The sequence below is a fragment of the Lontra canadensis genome, unplaced genomic scaffold (assembly GCF_010015895.1).
Source record: "Lontra canadensis isolate GAN:19392208 unplaced genomic scaffold, GSC_riverotter_1.0 scaffold35, whole genome shotgun sequence".
Lineage (NCBI taxonomy): Eukaryota > Metazoa > Chordata > Mammalia > Carnivora > Mustelidae > Lontra > Lontra canadensis.
In genome coordinates, this window is record NW_022631029.1 from 2663591 (window position 1) to 2677484 (window position 13894).

The 13894-nt window shown below is 53.9% G+C and overlaps 1 protein-coding gene across 5 annotated transcripts in view; it reads right to left on the bottom strand.

The window, feature by feature from the left end:
• Positions 1–914: 914 nt before the first annotated feature.
• The window catches only part of UNC13A (unc-13 homolog A), a 59771-nt gene continuing 46791 nt past the window's right edge, over positions 915–13894 (bottom strand). For 3 of the 5 annotated variants that reach the window (XM_032867622.1, XM_032867621.1, XM_032867620.1), the window contains 9 exons: positions 13743–13781; positions 12581–12610; positions 11141–11197; positions 10693–10773; positions 9653–9800; positions 8617–8673; positions 5759–5851; positions 4686–4845; positions 915–3162 (listed from right to left, as the gene is read on the bottom strand). In XM_032867622.1, the coding sequence (XP_032723513.1) occupies positions 2862–3162; positions 4686–4845; positions 5759–5851; positions 8617–8673; positions 9653–9800; positions 10693–10773; positions 11141–11197; positions 12581–12610; positions 13743–13781 (966 nt within the window). In that variant the 3' untranslated portion in view covers positions 915–2861. The remainder of the gene's footprint in view (positions 3163–4685; positions 4846–5758; positions 5852–8616; positions 8674–9652; positions 9801–10692; positions 10774–11140; positions 11198–12580; positions 12611–13742; positions 13782–13894) is intronic. The other 2 variants (XM_032867623.1, XM_032867624.1) reach the window with 2 other exon arrangements.

Genomic DNA, 13894 nt, shown 5'->3' on the forward strand with positions numbered 1-13894 from the left:
GGAAGTTCTGAGGAGGAGCAGGGAGGGTTTTCTATAGGAGAGGATATTTGTGATGGGTTTTGAGGGATAAATAGGAGTTCTCTGGGGGAAAGAAGAGGGAGTAAATTTCCAAAACAGTTCTAGCCTGGGAGTCAGAAAAAGTCGTTCAACAAATACTACCTAAAGCTCCCTCCATGTGTCTGGGCGGTGCTGGGGAAGTTTACAGACACACACACACACTCACTCAGTCATTCACACACATGGGCAGGCCTTGACCAAAGACTCCCAAGGACTCTTGGAAATAAGTTGGCTCTCTCAGGCAGAAGCTCAGCTCCCCCTTTTCCTGCTGGTCATCCATAAATATTTCTGGGTTCACCCCAGGTCATATTACCACCCCTTAGGGGTGTTGCTGGTGTTCTCAACCTGAATCATCTATCCACCTCACTCCCACCTACCCCTGAAGGTGGTCTGAATTTAAAATCTGCCTCTCAGTCCATGCAGTATATTCTAAGCTCCCTCCTTGCCAACCCCCACCTGCCCCTGGCCCCAGCCCCCTCCCCCACCATCCTGTGGGAAAACTGGCATCTTAACCTCTGATTCAGAACCTTCTGGCACCTGACTCTGACTAAAATCAGGGGACATAGAACACCTCCAGGTAACTTCTCTGAGAAAGTAGTGCCATTTCTTCCAGACTTATTCACATACCAGGAAATCGTCAATATAAACATACAACTCTCAATGCCTAAGGTTTGCACATGGCCTCCTTAGAAATGCCAAACCCTTGGGCAGTGCACAATGTGGACAACTGTACCTAGTGGACTGGGGTTCATCTAAGGGGTGAGTTTGGTTTTTCTTTTTAATGTATCCTTCAGAAACCTTCTCAGGTATTAGTTTCAGTGTTCCCAAAGCACTTTGCCTCTTCCCCAAACTGCTCCATTCTCCATGGGGGGGCCAGAGGGAGCTTTTGAAATCTGACTTCCAGACTCTCCTGAGCTTTTAAATCTCCTGGGGCTCCCCAAGTCTCTTAGCATAAAATAAAAAAAACCTCCCCAGGGCAGCACACAAGGCCCTGCCTGGTCTGACATCTCCACAGGGTTCCTGGACATCAACACCTCCTCTTTGTTGTCCCCCTCATCAGCCACATTGACCTCGCTGTGCTTCAAGCCTGCCCACCTCAGCCTTTGCACCTACTGTTCCCTCCACCTGGAGCTTTGTCTCTCTAGTGGGTGGTTCCTTCTCTTTTTTCACCTCCTCAGAAAGCCCTCCCTCACTTTGCTGTCTGACACAGGCCCCATCACTCCAGGAGACCAGCTACTCCTCACCTTGCCCCTGTTTTAATTTTTTCCTAGTACAAGAGAATCTTGTACTTGTCAGTCTGGCAGAAAAAAAAAAAACAAATGGCACACAAGCACCCATCCAACATGGAAAAGCAGATTGCGGGCAAAGACAGGCCAGGACAAACTTTCCCAAAACGTTCTGCCTTTATGAACTACAATGGGGAAACTTGACTCTGGCCAGATTGCCCCACTATTGTCTCCTGGAGGAAAAGCTTTAGGCGGGTAGAGGTCCCACCTGGAGGTATCCTGCGGCACGATGTTTGAATGAATGAATAAGATTTTGGAGACTAAGCTCCAAGTAGTTTATATATTTACACACACACACACACACACACACACACTCACACACACACACCCCTAGAGTTCCTGGTCTCTTTCTTGCCTGCCTGGAGAATTCTGGGAGAGGAAAAAGGGGTTCAGGGGATGCCTGGGTCCAGGGAATCCGAAATCCTCTCTTTTTTTGGTGGGAGATCTAGAGTTCTCACAGAATCTCCCCATAGGGTCCCAGTGGAAAGGGTCAAGGGCAGGGGTTTTGCTGGGCAGCCAGACATGGGAGGGGGGCAGTGGGGGGCTTGGCCCAGAACCCCCATCCCTTGTAAGGATTGGGGGAGGTCCCCTGAAGGGGGTTAGCAGCAATGGGGAGCTGTGTCGGGTCATCCGATGTCAGCCCACCCTTAGATGGGGCACACAGGCCAAAGGGAGTAGTAGGGAGAGGGTGTGGCACTGGGATCTTCAGCAAAGTCTCATGGCACTGGGATCTTCAGCAAAGTCTCAAGCAGCTCTCTAGGCCTCAGTTTTGCCATCTCTTAAATGGGTGGGTTGAACTCTATGATATGAGAATGGGGTATGTTGGGGGAAAAGGAGAGGCAAACCCCCACAGGGAAGTGGGGGCAGCGCGGGTGCTTCAGAGCCGTCCACTCGGCCCCCAGGGTTTGGGCGCCCGAGGGCGCATGTGCTTTTGAAATCCCATTCTCCCCTCCTTCCCCGTGTATTTTTTGCACAAAACGAAAAGACACTCTGGTCCAACCTGGGCCCTCCAACGAGCATCCTAGTGCCTCCAACCCCTAGGCCACCCCAGGGGGCGCTCCAGGAAGCCCTGCCCCTCGCCCAGGGCCCGCCCCTTGAGGGAGCTGAGAGTTCCATACTTGGCAATTGGTCTTGGGCCCCACGGCTTGGGGACCCATCTTATGGCTTTTCCAGGGTACAGGAGGCAGGGCCTCCCCGTACCAGAGCCCCAGGATCTGGCCTCCTCCATAGGGGGCGGGACTTCCTCCCATCCCAGCTCCAAAGGTCCCCTAGGCGCTGGGGACTTGGCTTCTAGTAGGGGATGTGGCTTCTTCCTTCATAGCGCCCTAGGGCGTGGCCTCTTGAGGGGGCGGGGCGTCATCCGTTCATAATTCCCTAGAGGGGCGCGCTAAGTCAAAGGCGCAGGCGCAGCCAGCCCTCTGCACAGAGCCCGAAGACTCGCCCTCCGGGAGGTCCCAGCGCGCAGACGCCGCCCCGCCCCGTGCGCAGGCGCAGTGCTGCCCGCCCGCGTGCCCCGCACTAGGGCGCAGGCGCGGCACCGCCCTCCTCGGCGGAGCGCGTGTCCGACTTGAGCTTGACGAACTCCTTGGCGACTTCGTCATTGCTGCGCTGTGACAGGATGCGCAGCACCGTGAGGCCCGTGTCGTCCATATGGATGCGGCGGCCCAGTGGCAACCAGCAGGCGGCACTCCCGCGCTGGGCCAGCTCTCGCAGCTGCAGTACGGCCAGCCCCACCGTGCGGTCCTCGCGCGCGAAGCAGTAGTCCTTGACGCACACCTGCAGCTCGTAGCACTCCGGGCCCACGTCCGCGCTCAGCGTGCTGGGGGGCGGAGAGGGGTGAAGGGGTGGGGGAGAGGGGGCTGGGCGTAAGGACAGCCCCACCTGCCGGACTCCCACGCCCCTACGGCTGACCCCGCCTCCGCGCCGGGCCACGCCCCCAGGCCACCAGAACGGGGACACGCCCACATTTCCTTACCCACACCCCTGTTCCTCAGTAATCGCTGTCCTGTCTCTCCTTCCTCCCTTCTCCCCCCACCCCACCTCTAACCGACAACGCCCCCAACCATCCCACTCCCAGCCCCGGGCCAAACCACATCCCCACCCAGGTGATGGTTCCCCGAGACTCCCTGGTTAGACCATGCTTCCACCCCGTGATATCTGCGTCCACACCTTTGGCCAGCTGAGCTGCTGTTCCCACCATCTTGTCCCAGATATCACACCCAGAAGTCCCTTTACCGGGCTCTCACCTGAATCCAAGTTCTCTCCTTGAGTGTCCCTTCCCCCATATTCCCTAGCTATTCCTTCTTACCCCTAAGCCTCTCTCCACACGACCTGCTCTCATGCCTCACCATGAGTGACCCCCCAACACACTCCAGCTTGCCTCCCCAACCCCCAAGCTAGGCCCCTAAGGCTGGGATTCTGCCCCCAGGGGACCTGCCCTTGATGGGCCATGCCTACAATGCTCCCCAGAAATACCCTCCTTCACTGTACTTCCCAGAAACACACTCCTCCACTGTATTTCCCAGCCCTCAAGCACTACCGCCTGCCGCAGGAAACCTCTGCCCCCACTAGACCAAGCCCCTGCTCCCAAGCATTTATTTCTTCAGGTATCCTACCACTCCAAAGTCCTTTGACCAAGTGCCCTATTCTTGTCCTCCCCCCTTACCCCTCTGCACTTCTGTCCCTCAAGAACACCCCCTAACATGAGATTTGCACCTAACCTAAATATGTGCCCACCACAAGCAATACCCTGATCAGACTTATTTGAGCTCCCCAGATCATCTGCCCCTCTGGACCCCTGATGCCCCATCTGGATAGAACCCCACCCTCATTCACTTGACACGCATCCCTGGACCACACTCGGCTCCTGTCCCTACTTGTGACTCCTCCAGCCCTGCCATGACAGCCTTCACAAGGCACACTGCTCACTCCAGGAGACCTGCCCCCTGCCCCTGAGACCCTCACCCACACATTCCTTGCCCCATCATGGCCCCTCATGGCCCTTACTAGACCTGAGTCTACAGCCCCGGAAATGGCCCTGCCCAACATGTCCCCTCTTCCCAGATTTCCCCTTTTCTTCACAAGCCTTCATCAACATGTTATATTACATTCATGGCCTCCCCTGGGAACTGCTTGTCTCCCAGAGTGGTTACACCCATCCCCTCACCAATGTCACTCATGCACTAAGGTGCCTTCCTTCCAGTTCCCTCTCCTAGGATGTGACCCCTCTCATCCCTGTGCCAAGGAATCACCGGCCCACCAGACATCCCTCTTCTAGTAGACCTTTAGGTTCACCTAGCAGATGTCCCCTGCCCATGTTCCCCAAACCATTCTTAGACTCACAACTGGAAGCTCTCGTTGTACTTGGGGGCCCAGCTGTTGTTCTTGGATTTGGTTGCAAACTTGCGTTTCTTGTCGCTGAGCTGGGGCCCGATGATGTTGACCTCAATGAATGGCCGGAAAATGCCAGAAGTCTGCCACTTGAGGTCATTGGCAGCCACGACTGTTATGGGAAATAGAGAATAAGGCTGTCAGGTCCCCTACTACACAGCTGTGGTTTTCAAAGCCTGTCTGAAAGAATACATTTCCTAGAACATTTCTATAGTGAAGTGTCGCTTTATGACTAAGTTCCAGCCAATGAAACTTTAGTGAAAGGAAGTGATGTGGACAAATTTCAGGTTGTGGCTTAAACTTTCTCCTTCTTTTAGCTGCAGGCTGGGATGCTGCTGGGTACTGAATTCTTTGGTACCCTATAGAGGAGGAAAGGTACCCTATTAGGGATGAAAGTGCAACAAAAGGGGTGCCTGGGTGGCTCAGTGGGTTATGCCTCTGCCTTTGGCTCAGCTCATGATCTCAGGGTCCTGGGATTGAGCCCTGCATCAGGCTTTCTGCTCGGCTGGGAGCCTGCTTCCTCCCTCTCATTCTGCCTGCCTCTTTGCCTACTTGTGATCTCTCTCTCTCTCAAATAAATAAATAAAATATTAAAAAAAAAAAAAGGAAAGAAAGAAAGTGCAACAAAAGATGGCAGGGGTGCCCAAATCTGTGAAGCCTCCAATGTCAGCTCTGGGCTGATTGTCCTTGGTTACCTCAGAGAAAATTTCATTCTATCTTGTTTAAGCCACTGTCATTTTAGGCCTTGGTTAAAACAGTTCAATCTGTGTTGTAATTAAAAAAAAAAAAAAGCCAACAAAAGGAAGGCAGAGCTGAGAGATGGAGAAGGTGGAATTAAGTCCCATAACACTGAGTCCCTGGATCCAACGATGCCTGAGGGTGAATTATTTCTGGAATGTTTAGTTTTATGAGACTTTTTAAATGAAAAATGTTTTTCTTGCTTAAGCTAGTTTGAGTTTGGTTTCTGTCATAGGACCTAGTGAGTCCTGGCAAAGGCACTCCCTCTCCCAACTCAGACTACTCACCTTTCACAGTGACCTTGTGTTCCCCAGTTCCTGGATGAGTGAAGAGCTCAACGTGGACTGAAACTTCACCCACAGGGTCTTCCACACCCGAGCCTGGGCGGGGTAGGGGAGGATGCTTGGCATGAGCTCCATTCTTCCCACCCACTCTAAGGGACCTGGACCACTTCCCATCTACCATGTGCTGGCGGCACCAGGTCATCAGCCATGACAGGGTGGCACTGAGGGTGGGGCTGTGATGGCGAGTGACCTTAGGAAGCCAAGAATGCTGGGTTCAGGCCTTTCACTACCTTGCTGCATGATCTCAGGTAGATCTCTTAACTTCTCTGAGCTTAATGCATCTGCCCTTGATTTTTCTCATTCCACTGACTGCCACGTTGTCAAAACTTAGTCTTCATCTTACACACCACTGTACACACCCTGGCTTCCTGGGTCTCATTTTCTCCTTTTGGTTGCACCAATGCCACACTCTTTAGGTTCTCTTCCTATGGACTAGCTGCTGCTTCTCACTCTTTTGTCACTGCCTCCTTCTCTTTCAATGGTCAAACTGTTGGGACTCCCTTCTTTGTCTTCATTCCCTCTCGAAGTACTCACACACTAGAAAATCCTACTGATTCTATCTTCAAAATACATTCAGAATCTGGCCCGCCTCCTTGGTTCCATCATGTTCCATCCCCCATCATCACATGCCTGGACTAGTGCAGTAGCCCCCACCCTGTCTCCTGAATCCTCCTCTCAGCTTCTCTTCATACACCAGCTAGAGTAATCCTATTAGGTGAGCACACTTCCCTCCGCTACTCCAAACACTTCCATGGTTTCCATCTCCCTCTGAAATAATCAAAGTCCTTTTGCAATGTCCTTCTTGAAGTGTCTTCACTATTACTTCTCCTGCCTCACCTCTGTCCACTCTCACCCTCACTCTGCTCTGAGGAAGCCACACAGGCTTCCTCACTGTTTCTCCAAAACGCTGGTGATAACCTCATCCAGAGTCCTCACTTCTTCTGAAGTGACAGCTTGTAGGGTTATCTTTATTTTCCCTGCCCCAATGCTATTCCTGTTTCAACAGAGAATCTCAAGTTTCCATTGAGAAATGGCCTCCAAGCCCACCTCAGATCTCGTGGCTCCATCTTGCACGAAATGAACCATGGCTGCCCAATCAGAGCATTCCCTGCCCTTAATTGCAGAGATTGGCTCAGGAATGGTCATGTGACCCACGCCAGGCAAATCAGAGTTAGCCCTGGGACTTTAGCTGTAACTCTGAGGAAAGAGTCTGGTGCTAAGCTGGCAAGGCTGTCTGCCCAATGAGGGAAAAGCCTACATCACAGATGTCTCAACAGAGACCAGTAACCAATGACATTGTCAGAAACTCTGGATCCAGCTATTATTGATGTCAACACAGCCCTTAATCTTTCAGTTACACAAATTCCCTTGTCTGCTTGGGTCTGGGTAAGGTGTGCTTCTGTTTGTGGCCACCACAATGCCCTGATTGATGGGTTCTGATGGGGTCACTGAATGGGGCAGCTTAAAAGCTTTGTCCCTGTCTCTCTCTCTGTGGCTCTGGAAAGGGCATCCTGTGGGGCCTGGGGACCTGTGACCGCCAGCACCCCCGGGTTTCTTCCCTGCCCCTCAGGAAGCTCCCATACCTTGAGCACCCCATGCATGGAAGGGAGGAAGAGGGGGAGTCAGGGGTGGGTGTTCAAGGTTAATCCGGGTTACCTGGCACTGGGTGGGAAGTGACTGAGGCTCAGTGGACAGAGAGGTCTGGAGACCCCCATCACCCCACTAGTGGGGCGTGCACCTCCCCCCAACCTCGCTGCCCACCCCAGGCCACCTTCCTTGTCATCTCAGGCTCTGGATCTCCCCTCCCCCCAACCAGTCACATGCTCAGCCTCACCTCCCCCCACCCCAAGGCTGATGCTTCAGCAAGCTCAATCCGGGCCAGACTGAGGGTGCCAGGGGGGGAGTTGGACAGTGGTGGGTGGGGTGAGGGGTCAGACCATGGCCAAAGCTAGTAAGAAGGGGGAGGAGGGCAATGCTGGGCGCCCCCATCCCGTGGTTTGCTGGCTCCAAGGGGAAGGGTCTTTCCTGGGCCTCTCTGTACTTACCCCAATCCCACCCCTCCCCGAGTCTCTGGCCCCCCTGTAGGGGAAGGTTCCTTGGGCAAGTGGCTTAATCTCCTTTGAGACTCAGCTTCCTCATCTGTGGAACAATGCACCGCCCTGTGGGGCAATTGGGAGAAATCTTTTCAAAAATCCCTGAGAAATGCTTCTTGGCACAAATGCTGGCTCAGAGTTAGAGCCTGAAAATTGATAGTTTTCTATGCTTGGAAGAATGACATCAGTAATAATAATAGTTAACAACAACAACAACAACAATACACTTCCTGGGAGCTACTACATGTATTACAGGTCAAGAACTGCTCCAAATTTAATTCATCTAATCCTAAAAATAATCTTATGAATTAAGGCCCTTGACTGTTCCAGTTTTACAGATGGGAAAGCTGAGACTCAGGGAGGTGAGATAATCTGCAGACGCCCAGCCACCAGAGTGGCGGAGCTGGGATCGGAGCCAACTGGGATCTGGGTCCACTCTTAACCGTGCAGGTGCTGTCCAGGGGACCCGGGATCTGGCTTAAGATGCACCCAGGAAGAAGCGGGTTCCGACTCGGATCGCTTCTCCTTCCCCACGTGGAACCAGCAAGCTGTCCTTCCCCCTCATCCACCTAGGCCCCCACAGCCTGTCTGGCCTGGGCCCGCAGGCCGGGGAGGCGGAAGGACGGGCCTTTTACTAGCCGGGGCCGGGAGGGGCGCAGGCACCGGGCACCGGGCGCGGGCGGGCGGGCGGGCAGCGGAGGCACGTACCCTTCTCAGGATAAATGTCTTCACTAAGGGTAAACCTAGTCCCTTTTCCACCATGGACTAATCACAGGGGAAGGTGGAGAAAGGAGGGAAGGGAGGGGTGGGGGGAGAGACGAGCGAGCGAGAGGCGAGGATGGAGGGTGAGTGTGCGTGGCGGGGAGCAGGGGAGGCGCGGAGAGGGGGCAGCGAGTGAGAGGGAGGAGAAACAAGAGAGAGAGAAACGTCAGCTGCAGACGGACGGACAGACAGCCTCCCGCTCCGGGGGGACACCGGGGACACTAAAAGCAGCAGCTTGGACTGGAGGCCCAACGCTCAGGGAGGGCCCTAGGCCCTGGTCTGTCTGTGGGGGGAGGAGGTCGCTCCCCTGCCCCCAGCTTCTGTTTGATGGCAGCTCTCCCTCCCACCCCACTGCTGGGTCAAGGCCAAACTTCTTTCCCTTGTCTTAGGACCAGTTTTGTATGGGGTCCTCACGGAGGGGAACGAGGACCCTGGAGTCCTGCTCTCCCCAGCCCCAGCTGCTGTGTGGAAACTCAGAGAGGGACAGGAGACAGAGGCAAGAGAAGAGACACAGAAAGACAGAATTTGAGAAATGGAAACTCCCTTTCGGTCCACGCCTCCAGGTCGGGATCCCTCCCATTCCCGGGGCTGTCAATCATTCCTTTGCTGCATGACGTCATATACCCCGCCCCCAAGATGTCAACCACTCCCTGAATCCAGTACTTCAAAGTCCCGTCCCTAGGAGCTGTCAATCACTCCCTGGTCCTGCTTCAAAGAAGTCCCGCCCCACAGCTTTCAGTCACCTCCCGACCCCACGGTGTCACAGATTTCTCCCAGGAGATGCCAATCACCTACTGGCCCAATGATGTCATAGGTCCCGCCCCCACGAGTGGTCTTTCGCTCATTGGCCGCGTGCCATCACGCAGCTCAGGCGCTCCCGGGAGCTGTCAATTGCCCCGGCCCATGTCACAGAGGAGGTGAATCAGTGGCAGCCTCGCTGGCCAGGGGCTGGGTTGCCGCAGGCTGGCAGGCCGACGCTTACCCTGGGCCGCTTGTGTCTGCACGAAGGTCTTGATGAGCAGGTCCGTGGCCTGGGTGTAAAGGGACAGGGCGTAGCGCAGGGACTGCAGGTCTGGGCTCTTCTCCAGGAAGGTCTTCTTGAGGCCCACACCACCCGCGTGGAAATATTGCTGTGGAGGACAAGGTGGGGAGAGGTGACACTAGTTAGGCAGCCCCAATAACCCCTCCCCAACCCCGCTGCCCTTCAGTGGTGATGGGCTGGGAGAGGTGTCCTTCAGAACACCCCAGCCATTCTCTGCTACTCCTCCACCTCCAACCCTGCCCCAAAGGCGATGGTGGGCTTCCAGCCCGTTCAAAATAATACCCATGCTTCTCGCCTCTCCTCAAGCCCTTTGTGGCCCCAACCCTGCAACCTCCCAGCCTTTTCTCTAAAGGTATTCCCTATAACGTACCTGCCTCAGGGTCTTTGCACTACTATGCTCCCTGGTGGGATGCCCCCACCCCCTAAACAACTTCAAGCACCTTATTTTGCCATAGCTGGTTCCTTTTCCTCCCTTGGTTAAGATCTCAAGGAACTTTCCTTGACCACCCTCCTGTTTCACTATAATTATTTCAGCAAAAATTCCCTTCAGAGTAGTTCTCATTTCATGGACACCATGGTGCCTTTCACTGAGTTCTTGCATGGGCTGGTCCTCTGCCTAGAATGCTTTGTTTGCTTTGCCTTGCAAACTCCTATGCATTCCTCAAGACCCACCTCCCACATGCCTTCTTTCTGAAAGCCATCTCTTCTCCCTCCCTGGGCTCTCCCAGCTCCCATCCTTCCTTCTACCTTACCCTGGCCCCACAGAGCTGGGGCTGTCTGTGTCTGGCTGGCCCCCTGAACCCAGGGCTCCTCAGGGCCCTGCCATCAGCCAGCCTGGAACTGACAGAAGCATCAGGGAGTCATCAGGGAGTATTTCTAAATTGGCTGAAGTAAGGTGGGTTCAAGCCTAGGTCCATGCCTACACCAGTCAAACCTTTTGCCTGCTCCACCTGGGATGGGACAAGGGTGGGACCTCTCACCTTGATGGTGTCCAGGGCCAGTTCAACTACTGCACACTGCTTCGGGGTCAAGCTCTTGGCTTCTTCTCGTACCATGTGGTCCTGGATGGATGGAGAGAGGGCCCAGGTAGGAAGACAGGCCCCACCTTAGGGATCTGCCTGGCTATGGGCCTCATCCCTGTAAAACTCTGACACGTTCGGTAGTGGGTCTGTCTTTTCATCATTGTGTCCCTGGTACCTAACACATGACAGGCATGTGGCAGGGGCTCAATATTTGTTGAATAAATTATTTGTACCCTTGATCAAACTGTATCTGAGGCTGAGCTTTGCAGATCTTTCCAACACACTGGAGCAAATAAATCGGGCTTAAATTGGTCTGAATAGGGTTTCTGTCCCTTGAACATGTCACCATTCTGCGACCTTTCCCCTAGGAATATTCCCCACCCCAATCTTCCACCCTTGGCCTCACCTTGAGTTTAGACAGCTGACCCAGCTCTTTGGCTGCGTTGAAGATCATCTGGGTTCCCTGCAGGTAACAACAGTCACAGCCAAAGTGAGGGTGGGGGTCCTCCAGACCAATCCCCACAGCCCTACTGACACCTTAGCCTTGGACACCATCTTGGTTCTTGTCCAGAGGCTCTGGGCAAGGCAATGGTTGTGTCCCAGGGACAGAGGTCTGGAGCTCCCCTTCAGGAAGTGCTGAGGAGGAGGTGATGACTTTGTCCCTGCAAATCCCAGTGTGGGCACACTACCCACCCTCTCACCTCCACCAGGACCCCAGGTTTATGGGACAGAGAAGAAAAAGAGTGGGCAGTGAGGAGCCATGGGTGTGGGGAGGTCTGGATGACGTTTGTCAGTTTGGGACAGGTTTGCCAACCCAAAGTCAGGGGGTTTTAAGAAAACTATGGGATGGTCTCTGTTGACCCCACCACCAAAACTCCTGGGGCCCAATGCCACTGTGGGAGAATTTCCCCAGTCATCTGGGTGGCTGTTAGTCTGACCCTGTAAAAGGAAGAATCCTCCCCACCAACACACACCTCAGTACCCATCCCCCACCCTACCCAAAACAGACACCAGCAAGATGGCATCCTAGTTATGGCTCCAATGAGCCAAGTGGGCCTGGGTTCAAATCCCAGCTCTGCTGTGTGGCCCTGGGCAAGTCACTTAACTCTTTGAACCTCAGCTTTCCTATCTAGTTGGGGAAAATCATATCCACTTCATGGTTTAGCTGGAGCTAAATGTGTATTTGTTCAATGTTCACTGTTATTATCATCTGGTTTCAAGGTCATGAGCTGTGCTGGGAGCAATGGTTGGCCTGGAAGCCATGAGTCCTGCCCCCCTCAATCACTTTGCTAGGTGACCTGAGGCATGTCCTTGGACTTTTCTGGGTCTGTTTCCTTCCCTAGTTAACAGGGGCACCTATATTAGCTTAGGGGCTAGGGTAGGCCTAAGTATCAGTGAGGTCCTGCATTTACTGGGCCCTGGGGTGGTCTGGGGACTAGGCAGGGAGGAGGGCCATTCACAGCTGGGATGCTTGGAATCACATTGACAGTCTACCAGCTGGCCAGTGGGAGCTTGTTATCCTGCTGCTACTAATATCCTTACCATCATCCTGGCTGTTGCTACTCTTTTGATTCCATGTCTGTGATTCCCTGAGGCTGTCCTGAGGCATAGCTACCTAAGAGCCCAGCTGTCTGGTCCTTGGTTTCCCCTGCCACCCCTCCTCCCCTCCTGCCTCCCTCCCACCCACCAACCCTCACAAGCAAACCAGACAAACAAAGGAAGAAGAGACCACAGACGGGTTCACAGTGCGCCCCCGGACGGCACAGACCACAGAGGTGGAAGGAGGCATGGGGTGGGAAGGGGGTTGGGGGTGGGAGCCAGACAGACAGTGAGAGGCTGGTCTTACATCTGAGTGGCTTGGCAATTTCACCCTGCCCTGTGGAGAGAATCAGGTGGAGGTCAGAGTTTGGGTGGCTGTTGGGAGGATGCTCACTGGGGCTTCCCTGCCCCCTCAAAGCACAGTCCCGCTCCCCAGCCCACAAGCTGCCCCCCAGGTCCTGAGTCTAACACTGGGCCCCCTCCCCAGCTAGGCATCTTCCCTTGTCTCCCACTGGGGCTCTGGCCAGACACCAGACTGCCAGGAGGCTACAACCAGCCCATCACCTGGGGACAGCCTGTTTAGGAATGGGGTGCCTTGGGGAGGGGGAGAAAAGAGAAAAAGCTTGGGTTTCTCTCCTCTCCCAACCCCCAAGACTTTTCCCCAGCAGGCCTGACTCTAAAAGAAATGTACTTATAGGTGTCACAAGTTCCCTCAATGTAGAGACACACACCCAAGTATATCCACACAAGTGCAGAAAGTTTATACACACCTGGATCAGCACACGTACACACAGAAGAACTCACACACTAAAATATACATATGCACTCCCAAACATTTGCACATGTGTGCACAATCACACACATAAACTCACACACTCACCCCCACATGGATGCACTTACATGTATATGGTGCCTGGAACAGTGAATGTCCCCCCACCCCCAAAGGGCTGGATGAGTGAGTAGGGAAGCCCTACAACCCATGTTCATGAAGCAGAGACTCCACTTGTGTGCTCACAGATATGATAGTTCCTGCATGAATGCACAGCAAGGGCAACTGTTCATGTATTGCCACAGCTTCCATCTCCTTACAACAAACACCCATTAGAACAATAAAAACAACACCAAAATCTACATGAAAAACAACACATATCTCAGTCCAGGGCAGTGGTCCAGTGTCTGGGCCCTTCTCAAAGCCACAGAATTCAGCTGAGCCCAGGGCTGAGATAAGTGCTTTGGGTTTTGTTATGAGAGGGTGGGAACTGTTTGCACACGTTTGCTCACACGTGCACACACACTCCAAGCCCTGTCCCTGGAGAATCAACTCATTCTGACTTCTGGCTTTGTAGGACTTGTTAGGACACCTGCCTTTACCTATGATCCCCAGCTGACCTTCCTACCCATGCACATGAACACACACATGCACCAGACACCAGAGCTCAGGACCTCAACACAGATGAGGCCCTCATTACCTTTTCTAATCCCTTGCCATGTTTTCTCAAGAGGGTGCCCTGCAGAGACAATGTCACAGGGTGATCAACCTGGCAAGCCATGTGGGGTGGGAACCCAGGGTGATCACACATGTACTCATGGGGACAGGAGGTAAGGGGCATCTATACTGCAC